The sequence below is a fragment of the Mauremys reevesii genome, linkage group 13, assembly GCF_016161935.1.
Source record: "Mauremys reevesii isolate NIE-2019 linkage group 13, ASM1616193v1, whole genome shotgun sequence".
NCBI lineage: Eukaryota > Metazoa > Chordata > Testudines > Geoemydidae > Mauremys > Mauremys reevesii.
Genome location: NC_052635.1, coordinates 4790640 through 4804409, shown reverse-complemented (window position 1 = coordinate 4804409; position 13770 = coordinate 4790640). Strand labels below are relative to the sequence as shown.

Sequence of the window (13770 nt, the reverse complement as noted above, 5' to 3'; positions counted from 1 at the left end):
GGGGACAGGTGGGTGGGTGCCGGGGGTGGATGGACGGACGGACACGGAGGGGAGGCCATACACAGGGATTCACTCCTACCCATCCCTTGCCGCCCGCAGCCCCCTCTACTTGCCCTCTCCCCCGCCCCCCCACCTTTCATTGCTCCGCTCCAGGCTAGGGGAAGGGGAGTTCCAGGCGGGGGGGGGAGTCTTGTGGATGCAAATCACCTCATTAAGGAGCCAGCGGCAGGCGGGTAATTAGCCTGGGCCTTGTATTTCTTATCAGCGACACAAAGGGAGCGGCGTGGGGGAGGGAGAGATGGAGGGAAGGGGCGGCTGGAGGGAGCGGGCCAGTGGCGAGCTGGGGAGAGCGAAAGGCTGGAGAAGAGGGTTGGAGGCAGAAGCCGGACGGACGGACGGAATGAGACAGAAAGAGGGACGGAGGGAGGGGACGGAACAGACAGGAAAGGAGAGAACGAAGGAAATGGAGAAGGAAGTAGGGAACGGGACGGAGAAGAGGAGGATGGAGGGAACGGGACGGAGAAGAGGAGGATGGAGGGAACGAAGCAGGGAGAAGAGGAGGAAGGAGGGAACGGGACGGAGAAGAGGAGGACGGAGGGAACGAAGCAGGGAGAGGAGGAGGAAGGAGGGAACGGGACGGAGAAGAGGAGGACGGAGGGAACGAAGCAGGGAGGAGAGGAGGAAGGAGGGAACGGGACGGAGAAGAGGAGGACGGAGGGAACGAAGCAGGGAGAGGAGGAGGAAGGAGGGAACGGGACGGAGAAGAGGAGGATGGAGGGAACGAAGCAGGGAGAGGAGGAGGAAGGAGGGAACGGGACGGAGAAGAGGAGGACGGAGGGAACGAAGCAGGGAGAGGAGGAGGAGGAAAGAGGAACAGGACAGAGAAGAGGAGGATGGAGGGAACGAAGCAGGGAGAGGAGGAGGAAGGAGGAACAGGACGGAGAGAGAGAGGAGGACGGAGGAACGAAGCAGGGAGAGGAGGAGGATGGAGGGAACGGGACGGAGAAGAGGAGGACGGAGGGAACGAAGCAGGGAGGAGGAGGAATGAGGGAACGGGACGGAGAAGAGGAGGATGGAGGGAACGAAGCAGGGAGAGGAGGAGGAAGGAGGGAACGGGACGGAGAAGAGGAGGACGGAGGGAACGAAGCAGGGAGAGGAGGAGGAAGGAGGGAACGGGACGGAGAAGAGGAGGATGGAGGGAACGAAGCAGGGAGAGGAGGAGGATGGAGGGAACGAAGCAGGGAGGAGAGGAGGAAGGAGGGAACGGGACGGAGAGTGGAGGAGGACGGAGGGAACGAAGCAGGGAGAGGAGGAGGAAGGAGGGAACGGGACGGAGAAGAGGAGGATGGAGGGAACGAAGCAGGGAGAGGAGGAGGAAGGAGGGAACGGGACGGAGAAGAGGAGGATGGAGGGAACGAAGCAGGGAGAAGAGGAGGAGGAAGAAGGGAACGAAGCAGGGAGAAGAGGAGGATGGAGGGAACGGGACGGAGAAGAGGAGGACGGAGGGAACGAAGCAGGGAGAGGAGGAGGATGGAGGGAACGAAGCAGGGAGAAGAGGAGGATGGAGGGAACGGGACGGAGAAGAGGAGGATGGAGGGAACGAAGCAGGGAGAGGAGGAGGATGGAGGGAACGAAGCAGGGAGAAGAGGAGGATGGAGGGAACGGGACGGAGAAGAGGAGGACGGAGGGAACGAAGCAGGGAGAGGAGGAGGATGGAGGGAACGGGACGGAGAAGAGGAGGATGGAGGGAACGAAGCAGGGAGAAGAGGAGGATGGAGGGAACGAAGCAGGGAGAGGAGGAGGAAGGAGGGAACGGGACAGAGAAGAGGAGGATGGAGGGAACGAAGCAGGGAGAGGAGAAGGATGGAGGGAACGAAGCAGGGAGAAGAGGAGGATGGAGGGAACGAAGCAGGGAGAGGAGGAGGATGGAGGGAACGGGACGGAGAGGAGGAGGGAGGAGGGAACGAAGCAGGGAGAGGAGGAGGAAGGCGGGAACGGGACCCAGCAGAGGGGACAGAACAAGGCAGTGATGGGGGTGACACAGGGGTCCGTGTCGTGGGCGGAGGGGGAGGGGTGGGGTCTGCGCAGGCCGATTCGGGGAGATTCATGTCGGGGGGCAACAGGGCCACGGAGAAACCAGCCCCCGCCGCCCCAGCCCTGCCGGTGCCCCTCACTCCCGACCCGCAGCCCCTGCCAGACCCCCCCCCGCCGGTGCCCCTCACTCCCGACCCGCCGCCCCTGCCCCCCCCAGCCCTGCCGGTGCCCCTCACTCCCGACCCGCAGCCCCTGCCCCCCAGCCCTGCCGGCGCCCCTCACTCCCGACCGCAGCCCTGCCAGCCCCCGCCGCTGCCCCTCACTCTCGACCCGCAGCCCCTGCCAGCCCCCGCCGGTGCCCCTCACTCCCGACCCGCAGCCCCTGCCAGTCCCCCTCCCGTGCCGGTGCCCCTCACTCGCGACCCGCAGCCCCTGCCAGCCCCCTGCCGGTGCCCCTCACTCCTGACCCACAGCCCCTGCCCCCAGCCCTGCCGGTGCCCCTCACTCGCGACCCGCAGCCCCTGCCCCAGCCCTGCCGGTGCCCCTCACTCGCGACCCGCCCCTGCCCCCAGCCCTGCCGGTGCCCCTCACTCCCGACCCGCAGCCCCTGCCCCCAGCCCTGCCGGTGCCCCTCACTCGCGACCCGCAGCCCCTGCCAGCCCCCTGCGGTGCCCCTCACTCCCGACCCGCAGCCCCTGCCAGTCCCCCTCCCGTGCCGGTGCCTCACTCGCGACCCGCAGCCCCTGCCAGCCCCTGCCGGTGCCCCTCACTCCTGACCCACAGCCCCTGCCCCCAGCCCTGCCGGTGCCCCTCACTCGCGACCCGCAGCCCCTGCCCCCAGCCCGGCCGGTGCCCCTCACTCCCGACCCGCAGCCACTGCCCCCTCCAGCCCTGCCGGTGCCCCTCACTCCCGACCCGCAGCCCCTGCCAGCCCCCCCCCAGCCACTGCCCCTCACTCCCCACCCGCCGCCCCTGCCAGCCCCCCCCTGCCGGTGCCCCTCACTCCTGACCCACAGCCCCTGCCAGCCCCCCTCGCCGGTGCCCCTCACTCCCGACCCGCAGCCCCTGCCAGCCCCCCCCCCCCGGCCTGGGGAGCAGGGTGGCTTGTGGCACTAATTGGGGCGCGGGGAGAAACGCTCGTCACCGGCCCCGGGACGCCCAGGCAGGGGCCGGTTGGAGCAGCAGGTGCCTCCCAGAGGGGAGCCCCCGGCTACGCCAGCCCGCTCCAGCAGGGGGCGCTGGGGGCGCTGCCTGCAGTGCTTGGCCTTTCTCCTAGGCCTGACATCCCACAATGCACAGGGGCACTCATTTGCATCAAATTTGCATACAATAGTGAGCGCTGGGTGTCTAAGAAGCTGCTCTGATCTTGTTCTCTGTGCTGACAGGGTGGGGGAGGGGTGGAATGGAGACTCCGCCCACTCATCTGCATATGCAAATATGCAACCCCCATCAGCGGGCCCAGGGTAGAGCTACTGGAAAAGCCTCAACATCCTCTTGCTCTCGTGCGGGGGGGTGCGTGTGTGCGGGGGGGTGTGGGTGTGTGCGCTTGTGCACAGGTGTGTGCGTGTGAGTGCGTGCGTGTGTGTGTGCAACTGTATGCATGTGTGTGCGGCTGTGTGTGTGCGCGCATGTGCGGGGGGATGGGGTGGATATGTGTGTGTGTGAGAGTGTGTGTGTGTATGGATCGGGGGGGTGTATGGATTGTGTGTTTGAGCGTGCGGGGGTGTCATGTATATCCATCGGGTGTGTCGGCTCTGTGTGTGTGTGTGTGTGTGTGATGTATATCCATTGGGTGTGTTGGCTGTGTGTGTGTTTATGTGTATATTGATTGTGTGTGTGTTGTGTATAGTGGTAGGGTGTGTCAACTGTGTGTGCATGTGTGTTGTGTGTATCAATCAGGTGTGTGTTGTGTAGATCCAGCAGATGTGTCGACTGTGCATATGTGTGTTGTGTGTATCGACTGGATGTGTGTTGTGTATATCCATTGGATGTGTCGACTGTGCATGTGTGTGTTGTGTATATCCATCATGGGTGTGTTTTGTATACCAATCGGGTGTGTGCTGTGTAGATCCATCAGGTGTGTTGACTGTGCATGTGTGTGTTGTGTGTCTCAATTGGGTGTGTGTTGTGTATATCCATTGGGTGTGTGTTTTGTATACCAATCGGGTGTGTGTTGTGTAGAGCCAACAGGTGTGTTGACTTTGCATGTGTGTTGTGTTGTGTATATCGGTAGGGTGTGTTGACTGTGTGTGCACGTGTTTTGTGTGTATTGATTGGGTATGTGTCGTGTATATCCACTGGGTGTGTCAACTGTGTGTGTGTTGTGTATATCCATCAAGTGTGTGTTGTGTATATCGATTGGGTGTGTGTCGTGTATATCCACCAGGTGCATCGACTGTGTGTGTGTGTTGTGTATATCCATCCAGTGTGTGTTGTATATATCGATTGGGTGTGTGTCGTGTATATCCACCAGGTGCATCGACTGTGTGTGTGTGTTGTGTATATCAATTGGGTGTATGTGTGGTGTACATCGATCAGCTGTGTGGCTTGGATGTGTGTGATGTATATTGATCGGGTGTGTCAACTGTGCGCTGTGTATATTGATTGGGTGTGTCGCTTGGGTGTGTGTTGTGTCTATCAATTGAGTGTGTCAATTATGTAGGTGTATATTGTGTGTGTTGTGTATATCCATTGTGTGTGCTGTTTATGTTGTGTGTGTCAATTGTGTACCAGCTGTGCATCGGTGCACCTGCTGTGTGTGTCGACTGCACACATATGTGCCTGTCATGTTTGTGCTACTCTGTGTGGGGATGTTTGTGGGGTTGTGCAGGGAACTCTGTCTCTGTGTGTGCTGCGTTGTGTGGCTCAGTGGGTTGCATTTGTGTAGTCGCAGTTGAGTGACCCAACTTTTGGGAGGGTGGAGGTTGCTTGTGTGTTGACGTGCATGTTGTGTATTTGTGTGAGATGTTGTGTGTGTTCCTGTGTATTACTGTGAGATGCTTGTGTGTATGTTGTGGTGTTGTGTGTTTTGGTTTGTACCTATATGTAGATGGTGTGTGTGATGGGGGGGGCATGTGAGTTGTGTGCATCTGGATAGTGGTGGTTGTGTGTACATTATTCAGTGTTGGGGGGTGTGTGTGGCTGACAGCAAGTGTTATGTTACTGGGGATTGTGTGGTTGTATCTGGCTGTGGGAGTGGATTGTGTGTGTGTGTGTGTGTGAGAGAGAGAGAGAGAAAAAAAAGACAGTGGTGCGTTGGTGGGGTGGGTTGTGTTACTGTAGCAAGGAATGGGAGGGGTATGTGGTGGTGGTTGTGTTGTTGCAGGAGGGTTGTGTTATGTGCTGTGATGTTGTTTCCATTTGGAGAGTGTGTCAGGTGGGTTTTGTGTTGTTGTATTTGTTCTCCGGTTGTGTGTTGTGGGTTTCTGTTGTGGTGTAGTGTGCAGTTAGGGTGTGTGGGTGTCTTTAGGGTTTGTGTTGAAATCATATGTTTGTTGGGTTGTATTAGATGATGTTTCTACTTTGTTGTGACTGGTTTTCTGGGTGTCTGTTGTGTACTTTTGGTGAAGGTTGGGTTTGTGTGTGTTGTTGGTTGTGGTCTGCGTTTCTTGTGGATTTTGCTTATTGTTGGCTGGTTGTCCTTTGTGGTTTTGTATAGTGTGTGTTATTGGATGGATTTTGTGTCGGTTGGTTGTGTTTTTGGTGGGGGGTGTTGTGGGTTTTGTATTTTGTATCTTGGCGGTGGAGTTTTTGTGGGGTTGGGTTTGGGGCTTTGTGCATTGTTGTTTTGTGGTTTTGTGTTGTGAGGGTTTTGTATGTTTCTGGTTGTATTGTGAGTTCTCTGAGGTTGTGATATTTGTATTTTGTGTGTTGTTGCTTGGTTGTGCTTTTTGGTGTTTGATTTCTGGGGGGTTGTGTCATCATTTGGACGGGGTGTTTTGTGAAACCTTGGTGGGGTTTGTATGATTCTGTGTTACATTTGTCATGTTGTGTTTGGCTTCATTTTGAGAGATGTGGTGTTTTCAGTTGTTGCTTCATTTGCCTGTTGTGCGGCCTGGTTGTGTGTTTGTGTGCAGCGTCCCTCTGGCAGGTTGTGTTTTGCGAGGGTGTGTTTTTGTGTGGCATGTCGGTTGGTTGTGTTTTATCGTTGCGTTGTGTGGGACTTTGGAGGTAAGGGCTTCGCAGTTGTGTTGTGGGTCTGTGTTGTGATTCTCTCCTGTGCGGTCGGGCGCTGGATACCCCTGCCTGGTTGTGCTTTGCATGTGTTCTGTCTGGTGTGTTTGTGTTGCCATCTCCTCTGCTGTGTCCCATCACGAGCCCCTTGGGGCTGCTACACAACTCAATGCGCACAGAACGGCAACACGGCAACCAGAGAGAACAAGTGATTCAAACACCCCACGCGGCCCATAAAACCAGGGAGGGAACCCAGGAGTCCTGGCTCCCAGCCCCCCTCCCGCGCTGTGGGGGAAGGGGGGAGCGAGGGAGCGAAGAAGCAGGTGACGGAGGAAGAAGGATTGTAAAATCGATGGGCTGAGCCAGCCAGGGCACGGAGCTGTCGCCTGCGCGGATATATGAGCTTCCTTGATACACTCCGACTTCCACCCCTCCGCCGGCGCGGCTCCCTCCTTCCCTCCATCCCTCCGCCCCTCCGCCGGCGCGGCTCCCTCCTTCCCTCCATCCCTCCATCCCTCCGCCGGCGCGGCTCCCTCCTTCCCTCCATCCCTCCGCCCCTCCGCCGGCGCGGCTCCCTCCTTCCCTCCATCCCTCCGCCCCTCCGCCGGCGCGGCTCCTTCCGTCCCTCCATCCCTCCGCCGGCGCGGCTCCCTCCTTCCCTCCATCCCTCCGCCGGCGCGGCTCCCTCCTTCCCTCCATCCCTCCGCCGGCGCGGCTCCTTCCTTCCCTCCATCCCTCCATCCCTCCGCCGGCGCGGCTCCTTCCTTCCCTCCATCCCTCCATCCCTCCGCCGGCGCGGCTCCCTCCTTCCCTCCATCCCTCCGCCGGCGCGCTCCTCCTTCCCTCCATCCCTCCGCCGGCGCGGCTCCCTCCTTCCCTCCATCCCTCCGCCGGCGCGGCTCCCTCCTTCCCTCCATCCCTCCGCCCCTCCGCCGGCGCGGCTCCCTCCTTCCCTCCATCCCTCCGCCGGCGCGGCTCCTTCCTTCCCTCCATCCCTCCGCCGGCGCGGCTCCTTCCTTCCCTCCATCCCTCCGCCGGCGCGGCTCCGTCCTTCCCTCCTTCCCTCCACCCCTCCGCCGGCGCGGCTCCCTCCTTCCCTCCATCCCTCCACCCCTCCGCCGGCGCGGCTCCCCCCTTCCCTCCATCCCTCCGCCGGCCCGGCTCCCTCCTTCCCTCCTTCCCTCCATCCCTCCGCCGGCGCGGCTCCCTCCTTCCCTCCATCCCTCCGCCGGCGCGGCTCCTTCCGTCCCTCCATCCCTCCATCCCTCCGCCGGCGCGGCTCCCTCCTTCCCTCCATCCCTCCGCCGGCGCGGCTCCCTCCTTCCCTCCATCCCTCCATCCCTCCGCCGGCGCGGCTCCTTCCTTCCCTCCATCCCTCCGCTGGCGCGGCTCCCTCCTTCCCTCCATCCCTCCGCCGGCGCGGCTCCCTCCTTCCCTCCATCCCTCCACCCCTCCGCGGCGCGCTCCTCCTTCCCTCCATCCCTCCATCCCTCCTTGGCGCAGCTCCTCCTTCCTCCATCCCTCCACCCCTCCGCCGGCGCAGCTCCCTCCTTCCCTCCATCCCTCCACCCCTCCGCCGGCGCAGCTCCCTCCATCCCTCCACCCCTCCGCCGGCGCGGCTCCCTCCTTCCCTCCATCCCTCCACCGGCGCGGCTCCCCCCTTCCCTCCATCCCTCCACCCCTCCGCCGGCGCGCTCCCCCTTCCCTCCATCCCTCCGCCCGGCTCCTCCTTCCCTCCTTCCTCCATCCCTCCGCGGCGCGCTCCTTCCGTCCCTCCATCCCTCCGTCCCTCCGCCGCGCGCTCCTCCTTCCCTCCATCCCTCCACCCCTCCGCCAGCGCGCTCCTCCTTCCCTCCTTCCCTCCAACCCTCCGCCGGCGCCGCTCCCTCCTTCCCTCCATCCCTCCGCCGGCGCGGCTCCCTCCTTCCCTCCATCCCTCCCACCCTCCGCCGGCGCTCCTTCCTTCCCTCCTTCCCTCCACCCCTCCGCCGCGCGCTCCTCCTTCCCTCCATCCCTCCATCCCTCCGCTGCCACTGCCCCCTTCCCTCCATCCCTCCGCCGGCGCGCTCCTCCTTCCCTCCATCCCTCCACCCCTCCGCCGGCGCTCCTTCCCTTCCCTCCTTCCCTCCATCCCTCCCGGCGCGCTCCTCCTTCCCTCCATCCCTCCGCCGGCGCGCTCCTTCCCTTCCCTCCTTCCTCCATCCCTCCGCCAGCGCCTCCTCCTTCCTCCATCCCTCCGCCGGCGCGGCTCCTTCCTTCCCTCCATCCCTCCACCGGCGCGGCTCCCTCCTTCCCTCCATCCCTCCATCCCTCCGCCGGCGCGGCTCCCCCCTTCCCTCCATCCCTCCGCCGGCCCGGCTCCCACCTTCCCTCCTTCCCTCCATCCCTCCGCCGGCGCGGCTCCTTCCGTCCCTCCATCCCTCCGTCCCTCCGCCGGCGCGGCTCCCTCCTTCCCTCCATCCCTCCACCCCTCCGCCAGCGCGGCTCCCTCCTTCCCTCCTTCCCTCCATCCCTCCGCCGGCGCGGCTCCCTCCTTCCCTCCATCCCTCCGCCGGCGCGGCTCCCTCCTTCCCTCCATCCCTCCATCCCTCTGCCGGCGCGCTCCTTCCTTCCTCCTTCCCTCCACCCCTCCGCGGCGCGCTCCTCCTTCCCTCCATCCCTCCATCCCTCCGCCGGCGCGCTCCTCCTTCCCTCCATCCCTCCGCCGGCGCGCTCCTCCTTCCCTCCATCCCTCCACCCCTCCGCCGGCGGCTCCTTCCTTCCTCCTTCCCTCCATCCCTCCGCCGGCGCGCTCCTCCTCCATCCCTCCATCCCTCCGCCGGCGCGGCTCCTTCCTTCCCTCCTTCCCTCCATCCCTCCGCCGGCACGGCTGCCTCCTTCCCTCCATCCCTCCACCGGCGCGGCTCCCTCCTTCCCTCCTTCCCTCCATCCCTCCGCCGGCGCGGCTCCCTCCTTCCCTCCATCCCTCCGCCCCTCCGCCGGCGCGGCTGCCTCCGTCCCTCCTTCCCTCCATCCCTCCGCTGCTTCCATCCCTCCATCCCTGCGCTGCCACTGCCCCTTCCCTCCATCCCTCCGCTGCCACTGCCCCCTTCCCTCCATCCCTCCGCTGCTTCCATCCCTCCATCCCTCCGCTGCCACTGCCCCCTTCCCTCCATCCCTCCGCTGCTTCCATCCCTCCATCCCTCCACCCCTCCGCCGGCGCGGCTGCCTCCTTCCCTCCATCCCTCCCCCGGCGCGGCTCCTTCCTTCCCTCCTTCCCTCCACCCCTCCGCCGGCGCGGCTCCCTCCTTCCCTCCTTCCCTCCATCCCTCCGCCGGCGCGGCTCCCTCCTTCCCTCCTTCCCTCCATCCCTCCGCCGGCGCGGCTCCCTCCTTCCCTCCATCCCTCCAGCCCTCCGCCGGCGCGGAGGCTTCCTTCCCTCCATCCCTCCGCCGGCGCGGCTCCCTCCTTCCCTCCATCCCTCCATCCCTCCGCCGGCGCGGCTCCTTCCTTCCCTCCTTCCCTCCATCCCTCCGCCGGCGCGGCTCCTTCCGTCCCTCCATCCCTCCATCCCTCCGCGCGCTCCTCCTTCCCTCCATCCCTTCATCCCTCCGCCGGCGCGGCTCCCTCCTTCCCTCCATCCCTTCATCCCTCCGCCGGCGCGGCTCCCTCCTTCCCTCCTTCCCTCCATCCCTCCGCCGGCGCGGCTCCCTCCTTCCCTCCTTCCCTTCATCCCTCCGCCGGCGCGGCTCCCTCCTTCCCTCCTTCCCTCCACCCCTCCGCCGGCGCGGCTGCCTCCTTCCCTCCATCCCTCCATCCCTCCGCCGGCGCGGCTCCTTCCTTCCCTCCTTCCCTCCACCCCTCCGCCGGCGCGGCTCCCTCCTTCCCTCCATCCCTCCGCCCCTCCGCTGGCCCGGCTCCTTCCGTCCCTCCATCCCTCCGCCCCTCCGCCGGCGCGGCTCCTTCCTTCCCTCCTTCCCTCCACCCCTCCGCCGGCGCGGCTCCTTCCGTCCCTCCATCCCTCCGTCCCTCCGCCGGCGCGGCTCCTTCCTTCCCTCCTTCCCTCCACCCCTCCGCCAGCGCGGCTCCCTCCTTCCCTCCATCCCTCCGCCGGCGCGGCTCCCTCCTTCCCTCCATCCCTCCATCCCTCCGCCGGCGCGGCTCCTTCCTTCCCTCCATCCCTCCACCGGCGCGGCTCCCTCCTTCCCTCCATCCCTCCGCCGGCGCGGCTCCTTCCTTCCCTCCATCCCTCCATCCCTCCGCCGGCGCTCCTCCTTCCCTCCACCCCTCCGCCCGGCGCGCTCCTCCGTCCCTCCCTCCCTCCATCCCTCCGCCGGCGCGGCTCCCTCCTTCCCTCCACCCCTCCATCCCTCCGCCGGCGCGGCTCCCTCCTTCCCTCCATCCCTCCATCCCTCTGCCGGCGCGGCTCCTTCCTTCCCTCCATCCCTCCGCCGGCGCGGCTCCCTCCTTCCCTCCATCCCTCCATCCCTCCGCCGGCGCGGCTCCGTCCTTCCCTCCATCCCTCCGCCGGCGCGGCTCCTTCCGTCCCTCCATCCCTCCGCCGGCGCGGCTCCCTCCTTCCCTCCATCCCTCCGCCGCGCGCTCCTCCTTCTCTCCATCCCTCCACCCCTCCGCCCGGCTCCTCCTTCCCTCCATCCCTCCGCGGCGCGCTCCTCCTTCCCTCCTTCCCTCCATTCCTCCGCTGGTGCGCGCTCCTTCCTTCCCTCCTGCCCTCCGCCGGCGCGGCTCCGTCCTTCCCTCCATCCCTCCTCCCCTCCGCCGGCGCGGCTCCTTCCTTCCCTCCTTCCCTCCATCCCCCCATCCCTCCGCCGGCGCGGCTCCGTCCTTCCCTCCATCCCTCCACCCCTCAGCCGGCCCGGCTCCCTCCTTCCCTCCATCCCTCCGCCCCTCCACCGGCACGGCTCCTTCCGTCCCGCCATCCCTCCGCCGCGCTCCTCCTTCCCTCCATCCCTCCACCCCTCCGCGGCGCGCTCCTTCCCTTCCCTCCATCCCTCCGCCAGCGCAGCTCCCTCCTTCCCTCCTTCCCTCCATCCCTCCGCCGGCGCGGCTCCTTCCGTCCCTCCATCCCTCCATCCCTCCGCCGGTGCGGCTCCCTCCTTCCCTCCATCCCTCCACCCCTCCACCGGCACGGCTCCTTCCGTCCCTCCTTCCCTCCATCCCTCCGCCGGCGCGGCTCCTTCCTTCCCTCCATCCCTCCATCCCTCCGCCGGCGCGGCTCCTTCCTTCCCTCCATCCCTCCGCCGGCGCGGCTCCTTCCTTCCCTCCATCCCTCCACCCCTCCGCCAGTGCGGCTCCTTCCTTCCCTCCATCCCTCCGCCGGCGCGGCTCCGTCCTTCCCTCCATCCCTCCACCGGCGCGGCTCCTTCCCTCCATCCCTCCGCCCCTCCGCGCGCTCCTCCATCCCTCCCCCCCTCCGCCGGCGCGGCTCCTTCCTTCCCTCCATCCCTCCACCCCTCCGCCGGCTCCTCCTTCCCTCCTTCCCTCCATCCCTCCGCGGCCTCTCCCCCTTCCCTCCATCCCTCCGCCGGCGCTCCTTCCTTCCCTCCTTCCCTCCACCGGCGCGGCTCCTCCTTCCCTCCATCCCTCCACCCCTCCGGCGCGCTCCTTCCGTCCCTCCATCCCTCCACCGGCGCGGCTCCCTCCTTCCCTCCATCCCTCCACCCCTCCGCTGGCGCGGCTCCCTCCTTCCCTCCATCCCTCCGCCGGCGCGGCTCCCTCCTTCCCTCCATCCCTCCACCCCTCCGCCGGCGCGGCTCCTGCCTTCCCTCCATCCCTCCACCCCTCCGCCGGCGCGCTCCTTCCTTCCCTCCATCCCTCCACCCCTCCGCCGGCGCGGCTCCTTCCTTCCCTCCATCCCTCCACCCCTCCGCCGGCGCGGCTCCTTCCTTCCCTCCATCCCTCCATCCCTCCGCCGGCGCGGCTCCTTCCTTCCCTCCATCCCTCTATCCCTCCGCCGGCACGGCTCCTTCCGTCCCTCCTTGCCTCCAGCCCTCCGCCGGCTCGGGTCCCTCCGTCCCTCCGTCCCTCCATCCCTCCGCCCGGCGCGCTCCTTCCCTTCCTCCATCCCTCCGCCGGCGCGGCTCCTTCCTTCCCTCCATCCCTCCACCCCTCCGCCGGCACGGCTCCTTCCTTCCCTCCATCCCTCCGCCGGCGCGGCTCCTTCCTTCCCTCCATCCCTCCACCGGCGCGGCTCCTTCCTTCCCTCCATCCCTCCGCCCCTCCGCCGGCGCGGCTCCCTCCATCCCTCCGCCCCTCCGCCGGCGCGGCTCCTTCCTTCCCTCCATCCCTCCACCCCTCCGCCGGCGCGGCTCCCTCCTTCCCTCCTTCCCTCCATCCCTCCGCCGGCGCGGCTCCCTCCTTCCCTCCATCCCTCCGCCGGCGCGGCTCCTTCCTTCCCTCCTTCCCTCCCCCGGCGCGGCTCCCTCCTTCCCTCCATCCCTCCACCCCTCCGCCGGCGCGGCTCCTTCCATCCCTCCACCGGCGCGGCTCCCTCCTTCCCTCCATCCCTCCACCCCTCCGCTGGCGCGCTCCTCCTTCCCTCCATCCCTCCGCGGCGCTCCTCCTTCCTCCATCCCTCCACCCCTCCGCCGGCGCGCTCCTTCCTTCCTCCATCCCTCCACCCCTCCGCCGGCGCGCTCCTTCCTTCCCTCCATCCCTCCACCCCTCCGCGGCGCGCTCCTTCCTTCCCTCCATCCCTCCATCCCTCCATGGCGCGCTCCTTCCTTCCCTCCATCCTCTATCCCTCCGCCGGCACGCTCCTTCCGTCCCTCCTTCCTCCATCCCTCCGCCGCGGCTCCTTCCTTCCATCCCTCCACCCCTCCGCCCGCCCGGCGCCGTCCTTCCCTCCGTCCCTCCGCCCCGCTGGCGGCGCGGCTCCCTCCTTCCATCCATCCCTCCGCAGGCGCGGCGCCCTCCTTCCCTCCATCCTCCACCCTCCACCGGCACGGCTCCTTCCTTCCCTCCATCCCTCCACCCCTCCGCGCGCTCCTCCTTCCCTCCTTCCCTCCACCCCTCCGCCGGCTCGGCTCCTTCCTTCCCTCCATCCCTCCACCCCTCCGCTGGCCCGGCTCCTTCCTTCCCTCCATCCCTCCGCCCCTCCGCCGCGCGCTCCCTTCCTCCACCCCTCCGCCGGCGCGGCTCCTTCCTTCCCTCCTTCCCTCCGCCCCTCTGCCGGCGCGGCTCCCTCCTTCCCTCCATCCCTCCATCCCTCCGCCGCCGCGGCTCCATCCTTCCCTCCATCCCTCCATCCCTCCGCCGGCGCGGCTCCTTCCTTCCCTCCATCCCTCCACCCCTCCGCCGGCGCGGCTCCCTCCTTCCCTCCATCCCTCCATCCCTCCGCCGGCGCGGCTCCTTCCGTCCCTCCATCCCTCCGCCCCTCCGCCGGCGCGGCTCCTTCCTTCCCTCCTTCCCTCCATCCCCCACTCCTCCATCCCTCCTCCCTCCACCCTCCCACCCCCATCCCTCCATCCCCTCCATCCTTCCTCTCACTCCCCACCCCTGCATCTGCACACCCGTCCTCCATCCCTCCTTCCATCCACCCATCCCCACCCCTCCATCTCCACA

General features: G+C 66.2%; 2 protein-coding genes across 3 annotated transcripts in view; both read right to left on the bottom strand.

Moving 5' to 3' along the window:
* ZFHX2 (zinc finger homeobox 2) overlaps positions 1-13770 on the bottom strand; it is a 33005-nt gene that overhangs the window by 16741 nt on the left and 2494 nt on the right. The gene's annotated exons all lie outside the window — the stretch shown is intronic.
* On the bottom strand, positions 6686-9686 carry LOC120380879 (nuclear pore complex-interacting protein family member B12-like; the record flags this gene model as incomplete). Its single annotated transcript, XM_039498766.1, has 3 exons — positions 6686-6823; positions 6881-7006; positions 9606-9686. Coding segments are annotated over 3 exons (345 nt in total), but the record flags the coding sequence as incomplete, so codon positions are not given.